General features: G+C 46.8%; 1 protein-coding gene across 6 annotated transcripts in view; it reads left to right on the top strand.

Moving 5' to 3' along the window:
- R3HDM2 (R3H domain containing 2) overlaps window positions 1-13,213 on the top strand; it is a 56,809-nt gene that overhangs the window by 31,456 nt on the left and 12,140 nt on the right. For 4 of the 6 annotated variants that reach the window (XM_054051345.1, XM_054051349.1, XM_054051346.1 and 1 more), the window contains exons 3-13: window positions 879-920; window positions 2,566-2,652; window positions 4,159-4,285; window positions 5,373-5,451; window positions 6,208-6,267; window positions 6,600-6,740; window positions 7,127-7,235; window positions 8,431-8,526; window positions 10,024-10,055; window positions 10,154-10,207; window positions 12,373-12,605. In XM_054051345.1, the coding sequence (XP_053907320.1) occupies window positions 879-920; window positions 2,566-2,652; window positions 4,159-4,285; window positions 5,373-5,451; window positions 6,208-6,267; window positions 6,600-6,740; window positions 7,127-7,235; window positions 8,431-8,526; window positions 10,024-10,055; window positions 10,154-10,207; window positions 12,373-12,605 (1,060 nt within the window). The remainder of the gene's footprint in view (window positions 1-878; window positions 921-2,565; window positions 2,653-4,158; window positions 4,286-5,372; window positions 5,452-6,207; window positions 6,268-6,599; window positions 6,741-7,126; window positions 7,236-8,430; window positions 8,527-10,023; window positions 10,056-10,153; window positions 10,208-12,372; window positions 12,606-13,213) is intronic. The other 2 variants (XM_054051348.1, XM_054051350.1) reach the window with 1 other exon arrangement.

Here is a 13,213-nt window from a genome sequence, read left to right as displayed (position 1 = left end):
TAATTTCAAATTTTTTGAGCCCAGGAGAAAATGGGATGCTGTGCTCCTGGGAGCACTTGTGTTCAGTACCCAGGTTCTAGTCCTGTGCCTGTTACCTCCCTCTTATTCGTCCTTTTGACCTAAGGGTCAGTGAATGACTTAATGTGAAGTGAAGGCATCCCTGGGAGAGCTTGGTTTCAGGAGTGGTGCTTGGCCATTGCTTTGTTACTCTTAAAAGTGCTCAAATAGGAAGTGAATGTTTTGGGATTTCATTTCTGCAAGGAAAAAAAATCTGCACAAGCATCATTTGGAAGGTGCGGGAAGTTATTCCTGCTGCTCTGCTCTCCTGCCACATGTGTTTTTGGCTTAATGTTGAGCTTGAAGGAATGCCCACCCTCAACAACCTGCTGAACGCTCCTGCATTTAAAGCTGGTGTCTGGCACCATATTTGTTCAGCCACTGCGTTGGCAGACACCAGTGTTGCTCAGAAAGAGCCTGATGTTGGTTGCTTTGTAATGTGGAATGGGGAAAGAAGGTTGGGATAACAGATGGCTCAGTGTCTCTTAAATCAGAGCAGCAGTGTGTCTCTTCCGTGATCCGCTGTGTTATCATGTCTCACAAATGGTACAAGGCTTCCAGTTTTCTCACTTAGAAGTGATCCCCCAGTTGTGCTTTCAGAAGCAGAGGAACTGGGTCTAATCCACTTGACCGCTTTTAAGGCTTTTTGCCCACCTTGGGCCTGGCAGGACAGTTCTCCAGGTCTTCTTATTTGTTCATGTCTCATTTCTGTCAGGTAGAGGTTTTCTTCCGAGTGATTTTACATGCCTTGCGCTGCGATTACCCTTCGCAATGTACTCAGTCAGATTAAGCTTCTTGCCTCCCCTTTTCTTTCTCCACAGAGGCGAACGTCAAGTCATGGGCATGCCAGAAAAAGAGCCAAGGTATGACCTCCCGTCCTTCTTTTGGCCCTTCTGAGCTGAGTTGTGATCCCAACCTTAGGACGGTACTCTCAAGTCTTTCCTGTCTCCAGAAGCAACGCACAGCACCTGATGGTTCAGGACAGGAACTTTTCATGCACTGGAGCACGAGTGCTCCTTTTTAATGCACACTTAACCCATGAAGGAACTGTCTGCGGCTATGAACTGCCACACGTATCCCCTCCCTGGAGCCCCAAAGGCCAGAAATGAAACTCAAGAGTTGTTACTGGAGGGACAGGGCAGTGCACTGGCCTGCTACAGCCTCCAGTTAAAAAACAGAGTTAAGTATAAATGTCTGGTTTCACGTAAGGCCCCTTTTCTTCAGGGAATACGTTTGCTGCCACAATGATGGTGTGTGTTGTGTTAGTGATAAGCATCAGGACACCACTGTTCTATAACATTGTTTGTTGGCAGTATCTCGGGGTAAAAATGCAGCCATGGTGTGATTATTTTATTTTTTTTTTACACCTTTAAGGTTTTTCTTTTTCCCCATTTTTGCTTTGCAGAATTTGATAAGTACTGAAGCAGTTTATCAAAAGTGAACATGAATTTTCCAGGCTTGGCGGTTACACAAACAGCACATTCAGGAGTCCGTCTAGGAGTCCAGCTAGGATTCATTTAGTCCAGCCTTCTACTCTAAGTAGGGTCAGCTGTGATATCAGACTAGGTTGCTCAGAGCTTGATTTTAAAACTGTAATCAAGAGGACAAAGTTCTCTTCCCTCCCTCCTTTTTTTTTTTTTATCTTGCCTAAAAGTTCAACCCCAAATGAAGAGAGACTCAACCCTGAGACATGGGGGAGAGAAGAATGCAGTTAAATTTGGAACAGGGGTTCTGCCTGGCTTTGGGTTTGATGAAAGTACTGTATGAAAGAGATTTGCTGTTTATGATGCACAGAGTAGTCAGAAAAATATTCTAATGGTTCTGCTTGATCTTAAAAGCCGGGACTGTGTGATGCATAAAGAGGGTGTGATCCCAGTTCCTGCCCTGTCCTAAGTAGGGCAGAATGTGTCTCTGCACCTCAGATCTTTCTCTGTGTTGTTGATCCTGGCTGGGATCTCATGTGACTGGGTGATATTTTTTTGCTATTTGTCACCCAAGTGAGTCAGCTTGCCAAGAGTCCTGAAAGTGCAAGTTTTAAGTATTTTCTTTAAGCACTACTACGTTACTCGAAATAATCAAAGTCATCAGGTCCAACAGGTGAGGTGTAAATGGAATGACAGCTTTTTAATTAAGAACAGTAACAATCTTCACATCTTAAAACCCAATAAAATAGTTGGTTTCAGTCAATCATTTGAATTCTTGCCAGGTGAGAAGGAAAGAGGTTGGAATTGCTCTGGCTGAAGAGGTCAAAGAGTGCATGAATTAACTTTCTTACCTAAAATTTGATTGGTTCAAATCCTAATCAAAACTTAAGGAGGAAAATAACTGATTTGCTCTAGAACTCGCAAGCCTTTGTATATTCCTGTTTGCTGCAAGAAGCTGGTTTGGTACTTCTCCTTTTTAGCGATTTTAATTAACATGAGTGGGTTGGTAATACAACAGCATGAACTTAAGCGTGTGCATTTTGTTCAAGGTGTCTTAACTATACTCTTTCTTTTCCTTCTCTAGTCTAATTCAAAGCTTAAGCTGGTCAGGAGCTTGGCTGTATGTGAAGAATCATCTAGCCCCTTTGTCGATGGGCTGTTGGAGTCCCAGGTAGGCCTAGAATGAGACAAGCATGGAGTATGAAAGCCCAGAAAATCCACATCATGCTAGAAGTAATATTCTGTCCTGGACTTGTGCCTCTGAGAGCCAAGAATTTCCCACAAGAGGCCACTTTTGAAGGAAGTGGTTGTGCCTGTGAGCACTACTCATGTGGCTACAGTCAAAACCTTTTTCTCACAAGGAATCGTCTGCATCAGCTCACTGGGCACCCACAACTACTCAAATTGTGCAGGCTTACGCCCCTAAAAATGGAATGGCACTTCACCTTCACAAAGCCCCTGGGGTTCTGGCCATGGGAAGAAAGTTTTTATGCAATATTTTTCCATGTAGCTCCGGCTGCAGTGACTGAAAGCAGCCAGCACGCAGAGAAGTGATCTGCAGTGCTCTGTGGAGATGATCTCTATTTGTGAGCAGTGGCAGAGAAGCTGAAGCTTGAAGGTCAGTCAGGGAGACGCTGAGAACCTGTCTGCCCCAGCAAAAGCAGATGAGCTTTCTCTGCCCACACAGGCTTTAGAAGCACAGAATGATGCAGTGTGCAGAGATCTGAGCTGGCTCGCTGGAGATCAGATTGTGGCTAGCTACAGCCCATCCCCGTTGAGCTGCAGAGTCACCAGCTTAGGGCTGTGTTGCCAAATCAGAGACTTCTATGCTACTTTCCATTGACAAGGACAAACCTGGGCTGTGCCAGGGCTGAGTGCTGCCCAGACCACCTCACCCCTGTGGTGAATGTGAATGGGGTAGTGGGCCTCTAAGCGCTCTTTGTGTTGAGGCTCCCAGCTCCAGAGGCTGCTCTCCTGTCTCTTGTTTGGGTTTCAGTTAGAACTGCAGGGTCACTCGGAGGACTTTTGAAGCAACCCATAAGCACATATTGTGGTGCCACAGAACCACACTAGCATAAAGACAGAAGAAAGATGATCTGACATGGCCTTTCACAATCCTGCTGGTGTTTAATATTTCCTCATATGGTGAAACCTCAGGCTGTGTTGGGCTGTTGCATCTCAAGAGAGGTGAAAAGAAACTTTGGAAGGTCCCGTGTGGCACAGGGACCGGACTGCTCATCACACCACATATGCATTTTGCTGTGTATTCTGTTTTCTTCTCATGCCCTTTCTCTTTCTGGGTTAGACATAGAGTCTTACTGAAATGATGCAGGACCTTCCTCACCTTAGGCAGTCCTGAGTCCAAAATGCAATGGCATTTTGTCGGCTTTGAACAGGGAAGCGTATGACTTAGATTTGGAGGTGATCCAGGCAAGGCAGGTTTTCAACAGTAACAAATGCTGTTGAGAGTCCCCTCAGAGCCCACTGAAGGCTTCTCATTGGGAGGAGGGTGGGGAGAGAGACCTCTTTGTCTGCTCTCAGAATGGGGCTTCTTATGAAATGTCTCTGGCCCACAACCTGAACCCGCTGCCTTTCTTAGCTGCCGACATCTCCAGCCATGGCAGTAATTCCAGCAAGTGCCCAAATGACTCAGACCAGCTGGTTTGTTTTGTTCCAGGACATCATTCAGTTGCACGTTAGCTGCCCCTCTGACAAGGAAGAGGAAAAGTCCACGAGAGATGGGGCTGAGAAAGAAGAAAAAGACAAGAATAAAGAAAAGGCACCAAGGAAAATGCTGTCTCGAGGTCAGGTGCTCACTCGAATATGCCGGTTGACTTTGAGGATTCTGTTGGCCAGTGGTACAGTTGTTGGAAGCAGAGCAGTTCTCTCCCGATGGCTGTACAGGAATGTATCATTGTTATAACATCCTTTCCTGAGCAAAGCAGAGAGAGGGAAGGGGGGATTGACATGTGCCCCAACAGGTTTGCAGGCTTCCCATCTAGTTTATAGTGGTCTGATGGCTTTTTAAGTGTGCAGATGAAAACCCAAGAAGACCCACTGTGTAGAATTCTGCTTTCAGTTTAGATTCATTCTGTAAAGCCCACTACAAGTGCAAGCTATGAAGTGGCAAGGAATTGGGCTAAGTTTCTGCTGTATGATCCTGCGTGTATGATTTTGGGGCCTAGAAATTGCTAAAAGAGACACTGTTAATGCAGTGAGCAAATTGCACCTGAAATCCTTGTACACACAGCAACTTTGTGCTGGGGCAGAATTAGTTTCGCTCAATGTTTTTTCTGTGGTTACTTTTAAATTTAAAAGGGTGCTGGGAGAGGGGAGGAACAGGACCAGAGGGGCTTTCCAGTTAAATAGCTTGTGGGATCAAAGGTGTAGAACTTGCTTGTACGAAAGTATGGTATCCCACACTGGCAGGGGCCTCCTGTAAGAGCACGGTGTATCCTGAGCATGCTGTGAGTGATTTGGCTTAGAGACAAGGTTTCGTTAGATGAACTGATCATATCTCCTTCTCTCTGCTGTCCTAATGGGGCCTCGTATGCAGCGTTCTGATCCTCCTGCTGCCCTTCAGGGAAAGGGTGCACAGTCCCTGTTGGACAGATTGAGAAACTTGACCTAGAGGTTGTGTTCAGAGCTTGTGCTACAAACTGGCCTTGAGTCCAGGGTGATGGGTCTCAGCCGGTGCCATTCTGTAACAAGGTGGGCTTTTCTTCCTCTCTTTCTGTTGTGAAGAGTCAGCGGTGAGAATGCGGCAGAATTTCCTCTGGCAGCAATGTGGGGACATCATTCTCATGCGTGTAGTGAGACACACGCCTCTTCCCTTCAGTCTGTTTCGTTGCAGTGTTTTGTTAAATTGTTCTGCTGCTGTTGTTGTTTCAGATTCCAGCCAGGAATATACAGACTCCACTGGAATAGATTTGCATGAATTTTTAGTAAATACACTGAAAAAAAACCCACGGTAGGTCGCTAGTCAGCAAAACAACTTGCTGATTGAGTGAAGGGAAGGAGTACCTGGTAATTGGTGCTTCTTTGATTGAGTCTTAAACCCGTGGTGTTTGTGTGCATGTGTGTATCTGTATGTACATATTTGTGTATCTTGGGAGGAGGAGGGACTACAGAAAGTTCCTGAAAGTTTCTTTTTACTTTTGGAATTCAGAGAGCGTTATCGGAGCTGATGCAGTCTAGAAACAAGAAGCACAACTGTAATTTTATGTATTGCAGTCAATCAAAACGTGTAATTGTGTATTATGGAGAGAGAGAAAGAGAAAAAGTAATTTGTTTGAATGCAGGCAGGAAGGTATCTTGATTGCTTTAAAACCCTTCTATAAATGATTATCAAATACAAACCTCTAAAGGAACCACTGCTGTGTCAGTAGTGAATGCAATCGAACCAAATGCTGGCATAGGAACAGCAAAGCTGGAGTCTTTACCAGTGGAGCTTCCAGCAGAGCAGAGATCCAATATTACCAAAAGCCAAGCACTGTTAGCAAAACAACAACTTTGAACAGAAAAAAAATCTGGCAATTAATTTACTATATATGAAAAAAATGTGGCATATTTTTTTTTCATTCTCGTGGAGGATGTGTGAAGCCTGGTTAGTAGTGTTGCTTGCTCCAGGTATTTGTGACTTTTTTCTGTTGCAGGGAGGGGGGTACCAAGCAGAGAAAACTGTGTTTCACTGTCTCTAAAGGTGGCCTTTTTCTTTCCTTGACAGGGATAGAATGATGCTACTAAAGTTAGAACAGGAGATTCTGGAATTTATTAGTGATAACAAGTAAGTGATCATCAAGTTTGTGTCAAGTTAAAGAGGTTTGTAACTTAGAGTTTAGGAGCTTGGGCACCAGTGGGAGAAAGAGAGTCTTTCAGACATACCAATTTGGAGGCCTGTTCTCTTGCACCCCCTTTTGTCCAAGGTTTCTGAATATCGTATTGATTAGGTATCAATTGCTTTAACGCCATATCTGCTGTGAAGGAAGTTACTGCCATTGTGCTTCTCTTCTTAGCATAAATTGGCAGTGATGATCTGGTCTTGATCTCTCTTTTGTCAGATTATCATTGCCTGTTTCAAGGCCTTCTGAATTCTAATGCTTTCTCCCCTCTTCTCAGCAATCAGTTTAAGAAGTTCCCTCAGATGACCTCATACCACAGGATGCTGCTGCACCGGGTGGCTGCTTACTTCGGCATGGACCATAATGTTGACCAAACTGGGAAGGCAGTCATTATCAACAAGACCAGTAACACGCGAATGTAAGGGGCAGGGGAGGAAATGAGAGAGAGAGAACAACTGGATTAGCATCCCCTTCCTTTCCCTGCATGGCACTACATGACCTCCACACACCCTGACTTAGTCTAGAGCGGGATGGATTCCACACCATTTTTTTTACCTCCGTAAGAAGGACAGATCCCCTCTCTAGAAGAGAAGAATCCTTCCCTTCCAGTCCTAAGCGTGTGTATTTACAAGCCTTTCCTAGTTTTCTTTAGTTCTCAGAGAGGGTCCAGGAGCCCTTGTTGCCATCAGACTGAGAACACAACAATGATCTTTGCGTGCCCTCACTCCGTACAAAGCAGTGGTTTTTTGAAGGCAGTTCTATGTCCATTTTTGCCCATCTAACAAGGGTTTGTTCTTCCTGCAGCCCTGAGCAGAGGTTCTCTGAGCACATCAAAGATGAGAAGAATGCAGAATTCCCACAGAGGTTTATCCTAAAACGAGATGATACCAGCATGGACCGAGATGATAATCAGGTAAGGGATGGCAATGAGGTATCTGCATACTTGGTGGAAGTCAAATGCAACTTTTCTAAGATGAGAACAACTCTAAATTTCTCTTGGGTTTCCTGCAGTAACCTTCTTTAGTAGAAGCTTCCACACCACCCCCAACAGGAGGATCTAGATATATCATGAAAACTTTACAAAATACTATAGAAATACATGAAGAATTTTTGAGGGTTCCAATGGGAGTGTACTTTTCTGTATCCTAAATATTGACTGATGGCTGGGCCAAGCTTTAAGATGAAGTCTTTCGTTAAGGTTTCCTTGGAAATGCTGCAGGGTTGAGTGTCACTAAGCATCTCTCCCACCCCTCCCCGGGGCTTGCAGTGAGTCGAGTTGTGAATTAGGACCTTGCAGTGCTGCTGGAAGGAAACCATCAGCAAAATGAAACAGTTTGAGCTCAGCAACATTGCCAACCATCGAAGCTAAAAACCTCTCCTGAATCCCTGGCTTACTTTGGGCTATCACAGGTGGCACCACAACTGTAATGCAGAGCTAGCTTGTTCATCTGTGGCTGTTTGCTCAGCCTGTATCAGACAGAATCTTCAATATCAAAAGTAGGGCAAGAGACAGGAGACCTCTTCACCAAGGATCTCTTGCTCTTTGCTCTTGTAACTCCCGTCTTTACATCGCCCCAGAATACCATTATCCCTTGCTTTGGGATATGTTCCTGAGCTGAAGCCATCAGGATGGGGAACTAGTCATTGCAATTGGCATCAGTTTTTGGTTTCTGCATAGTGTCACTCTGCAGGTGATGCAGCTACCCAGGAAGCACAGAATCCGTGACAGAGTAGGAGCTTGCTGTATGGGCATGTACTCCAAAAAGTGACCTTTAGCTTTTTGACCCCTGCAAAAAGAAGCCCTATCTTTCAGAAGCACATGGTGACATTCCTGATCTGTCCTTGCTGAATCAGGCAGGGTTGAGGCAGAGTAGTTGCGCTTGATCCAGGAGGTGGAGTGCACTAAGACCTCCAGGATGTTCATCCGTAGACATAGGTGTACAGAAGGTAGATTCAGAGGCAGAGGCTGTGTCATCGCATCCAGGCATCATGCACACACTCCGTAATCCACATCCACTTACACTGCTACGTAAAAATATCAGCAGCTGACTGCGGCCCCTGCTCCCATTGGCAACTGCTGACCCGCTGAGATGTGTTTGTCCCTTCAGATCAGACTCCCCTTGCAGGATGGGAGAAGGAGCAAATCTATAGAAGAGCGAGAGGAAGAGTATCAGCGGGTCAGGGAGCGGATATTTGCACGAGAGGTAAGCTTGGATGACTCATTTGCCAGGTACCATCCTAGAACTTTGTGGCAGAAGGTGTCCTTGAGTGTACTGAAAGGTCAGGTCTCATCATTGCCTTTTCTACAAACTTGCCTATGTTCTTGGTTTCTACCATTGAATTCCAGCTCCTAACAAAGATGTCTAAGACAGTGAGATAGAGGAGCCACAACTCCACTCCCCAGTCTGCTCCTTCCCTAAATTGCCTGGTTTTAGCGGGCAATAGGCTGTGGGGACTGACAGAGGAGACAGTTTTGCACCTTGCTGCCATGCAAGATAAGCTTATTTAGTGGCATTTCTGGGATGAATAGCAAATCAATCAATGAACCTGGAAGGAGCAGCCGCTGTCTCCCTCAGCTTCTCTCCAGTGCTGCAGCTTTGACCTCCTGACCAAGCAGTGCTGGCCTTGGAGTGTAAGGCAGGGCTCCGTGACTTTACAGGATGAAGTTAGGCAGTATGGTTACTGCCTCTCTTATAAAGTGTGCAGCTTGTTTATTCCTTCCTTGCAATCTCTGCTCCCTATGCAGAACTCCTTTAAGCTGGAGCTGTGTTCCTTGCTCATGTCTGACTCAGAGAGTCTGCTGTGTTGAGTACTGTCTGCCAGCTGGAAGCAGCTCTCCATGCCATGCCAAGTGGCAAATGTTGGAATCAGGGACAGTTCCAAGTGCCCATCTGTTGTGGATCATGTTCAAAGTCCAGTTCCTTGCCTGCTGCTTTTGAGTGTCGTGGAGACGACACCTTTTGTTTGTCCTGATGGGAATTACCATGTGCCCGCCCAAGGGCATTGTTAGAGCAGCCACTGTGCTGAGTCCCAAGTCAAGTCACCAGGCTTCAGCTGATGACTCTCCAGTCAGCAGCGATCATAGACTTGTCTTACATGCAAAGGCCCAAAGCCATCCAGACGTGTTGGTGAGCAGCTCTGCCTGTAGTCCTCAACTTGGGCGGGTGTTGTCCTGTGTTAGCGCTGCACTGGGTGGGCTTGGACTCACCCTTGCTCTGTGTTCATGGGCTTGAGCCCGTGCTTCTCAGTTGACTTCGTAGGCAGGAGTGATTGTCACACGTTGGGCTGGGCTGGCTTGGAGCCCTCTGCCTTTTTTTTCATGGTAATTGTGCCTGCATTTAGCAAATAATGACCCTTATGTGTCTGGCCTTGGTTGTTCCCTTGAGAAAGTTACCGTTGAAGATGCCTTAGAAGCAGGGAGCCAAGGACTCAGATTTGCAAACTCTCGAGAGATGTCAGGGTTGCAGGTATCGGGAAAGGTTCCTAATGGGTCTGCGTGGAGAGCCAAATGGGACTGGTGTGCAGAAGGCTCAGCGAGACTCCTGAGTGACCATCTAACTGGTACACAACACAAACTGTGTCCGAATCCCATACTGTTAGTGCTTTGCTCCTCTTTGCTTTGAAGTTGGCTAGGTTTGTTGCTTTCAAAGTTTCTAAGTCTCACTTTTCTCTCCATCTCCATGTCTTTTCCGTGCTTCCAGACTGGCCAGAATGGATATCTCACCGACAGCAGGTTAGTACTGTTTAGCAGGCAATATTTATATCTCTGGCTTTCTCTGTGGAGGACTGCATGACTCTATAATGATGCTTTTTTTTGATGTTAACCGACAGACTCTCCAAAGAAGGCTTTTCTTCTAGTTCTCACAAACGGAGGCAGATTTTTAGGTATCTCTGTGTGACTTCTTTTGTACATTGTCCTGCTGAGTAAGTTTGCCCCATGCATGGCTGCTTGTGAAGTTACTGAAGTTGTATTTTTTGCAACATCAATTTCTGAGTCCTTTTTTGCTTATTCATCAATTAAACTGGAGGGGCGGAAGGTGGGAGTGGCAGGGAGGAATGGGGAAGCCAGAGGTTTCCAACAGTTTTCAAACCATTCTGCCTCCTGTTTCCCAAAAGGATAGGAAAAGCCCTTGCCTTACAGTGACAGGATCGGCATCCGGAGAAGGATGAACAGGAATCCCTTATTATAAAGGCTGGATTACTTAAAGGTGGCAATGAAATGTCAGAAGCTTCAGTTTTAGTCAGAGGATACTGCAGAGGGCAGTGGGAACATGTTTGAGCTGTATTTTCTTATTAAGTAGTTTTCCTGTGGATGAAAGGACTGGAAGGATGGAGTTAGCCTGGTGAGTCACCTTGCACAGCCCCTTGCTGCAGGAGGCTGCTGAAGGCATGGGGATAAAGAACAGGATGAGCACGGAGACACTCTCATGCCTGCTGGCCTCTCATTTAATAGTCAGAGCTCTAGAGATGAAGCAGCTCTGTGTATGGACAGGAGGAGCTAAGCAAGTATAGGAACAGCTTCGCCCCTCTCCTCAGTGCATCACGTAGCTCAGGCTTGGTTAACATATTGTGTTTGTTTTGTGGTTCCCGTAGTGGGGAGAAGAAAGAGATGTTTGGCCTGGGGGACCATTCTGTGCTCTGCACAGAGATAGACAAGCTCTTGAGGAGACCAGGGTTCCCTTGGTGGTGCCAGAGATGATGTCTGTGTGAACAGCAGAGGCACACTGCCCTCGGAGCACGGCGTTCAGAGCAATACAGCTGTGTTTCACTTGCTTGGAAGTCCTGTATTAATGTTGCTGAACTACCTGTCCAGTTGCTGAGAGCTCTTTGCTGGTGGACACACTAGGAAAAAGGCTGTAGTAAGGCTAATGGACAGAAAGGCGTGGCTGAAGCTGCCAGAACAGTGCTCGCAAGGAGCGAGGATGTGGAAGTGTGCCTGGAGTTTGGAGAGCATTTGTAGAAAAAGCAGAACCACTGTGCTGCTGGATTAGCAGTAACCAGCTTGAGAGGGATCTGGGTTCTCAGGAAACCAAAGTTTGCAGCCGAGTCAGAGCAGAAGCCACGATCTGCCCCTTCCTTGTGCACACAAATGCTGCTGCCCCTCTCCGAACATCCCCAGGAGCAGCCTTCAGAGTTTAGATTGGAGAGAGCCCAAGAGCTTAACAGTGATGCTTGTTGGCTCAACTGTAGTTTGAAAGTTAAAGCTGCATAGTCCAATTCCTTCACCTCTCTAGGGATATTTGTACTGGTTTTCCAAGAGACTTATTTTCTGTGGTTCTGACATGCGCCCAGCAACCCAGGACATCACCTCACTTCCGCACCTATCTTTTCCCTTCCACAACTGCGTGGAGCTGCTTCCAGGCTCGGCCTGCAGCATTATAGCAGCATTTCTTCCAGGGTTGCCTTCCTCACCATTCCTCCCCAGTAAAGGCCTGGGAACCCATTATTGTGCTTAGGATTTGTAGCTGACTGATAAACCGAGTTCACTGTTCAAGATGTTTTGCTTATACTCCATAAAGTCCTGCTGTGGCCAGACCTGGCCTGGGACTAAGAGGAGGGTGACCGGTGGGAGCACAGCTCTGAACGTAGCAATATCCCAGCATGTAGCTGTTCTGGATGGGCTGAAAGCCTTACCAGTGCTGGTGTGGACAGTGGTCTCGCAAGATCTCTGTCAGCCTTGTCCCAAGGCCTCTGTTAGAAGCTCCGTGTTCTGAGACAAGGAGGGCTTTAGCAAGGGATTACGCTCTGACTCTGCTGGCATCTCTTCCAGGCTGGGATCTGGCTAGGGAAAAAAGCCAGGAGTCACTTCTCGACACACACCAAGGAAGATCAGCAGTGTCTGGGTCTTCACAGTGCATGCACAAGAAAGCTGTGACTCAGGGTGTTTGTTTGCTGTCAGATCCCTGTACTGAGTGCCAACATGCTGTGTCACAGAGCCAGCTGCTAACAGGGCTCACCGCCCCAGTGTGGCACTACTGGTGCAGCACCTGCAGATCCTGCTGCTGCCCCTTTCTGCTGGAGGTGCGGTCTAATTCCTCCGGTCTCTGCAGGGGCAACCGGGACAGTTTGAACCGGGCCTCAGGCAGCCGCCAGAGCAGTACGGAGAGTGAGATAAAGTCGCTGGAACCTCGGCCCTGGAGCAGCACAGACTCAGATGGCTCCATCCGCAACCTGCGACCGCCCGTTACCAAAGCCAGCAGTTTCAGTGGCATCTCCATCCTGACACGGGGGGACAGCATCGGGAGTAGCAAAAGCAGCACTGCCAGCAGAACATCCCGGTCAGGTACTGTACTGTTTCCTCTGCACACCTTCTGGCAAATCAGTGTTCAGGCTGGTGGACTGGGGCTCGTGGCATTCTGGTCAGTGACTGGTTAAGGTAGGACGTGGTTGGCATCACCTGAACGTGTTCAGTTCCTGGGCAGGGGTTTTCCAATTTTTCAATACCATCAGATCTTCCTTCCTTTTAGCAGAGTTATCTGTGACAAAGGACATTGTTTAGTGCCATGCCCTGGAACTGAAGCTTCCAATTTAATGTTGTTTTCTCTCCCCTGCTATGCTGCAAGTTATGTTGCCATTCCTTTCTGCTCCCCAGAATCCCTCACAGCCCTGAGGAGACTTAGACAGGGTGAACCATTTGGCACTTTTCCTTGCTTTCCAACAAAGGAGGTCCAGGGAAAAGTATGACCAATTAGTCTATCTCATCAGAGAAAGGCTGCATTAATTGGCATCTGCCTAGCATGTTCTCTCAAAATGATTCACTATACTCCTGAGAGCAAACATAACAGCAGGGAGCTGGGCTTGCAGCTCTTCAAGAGGTTTTAAATACAGCTCAAAGTTTCAAAAGCGCCAAAGGGAATTAGGATCATGAATCTCTTTGCCTGCTTCAGATCA

Source organism: Cuculus canorus, chromosome 29 (genome assembly GCF_017976375.1).
Source record: "Cuculus canorus isolate bCucCan1 chromosome 29, bCucCan1.pri, whole genome shotgun sequence".
Taxonomy (NCBI): Eukaryota; Metazoa; Chordata; class Aves; order Cuculiformes; family Cuculidae; genus Cuculus; species Cuculus canorus.
This window is presented reverse-complemented; position numbering and strand designations above follow the sequence as displayed.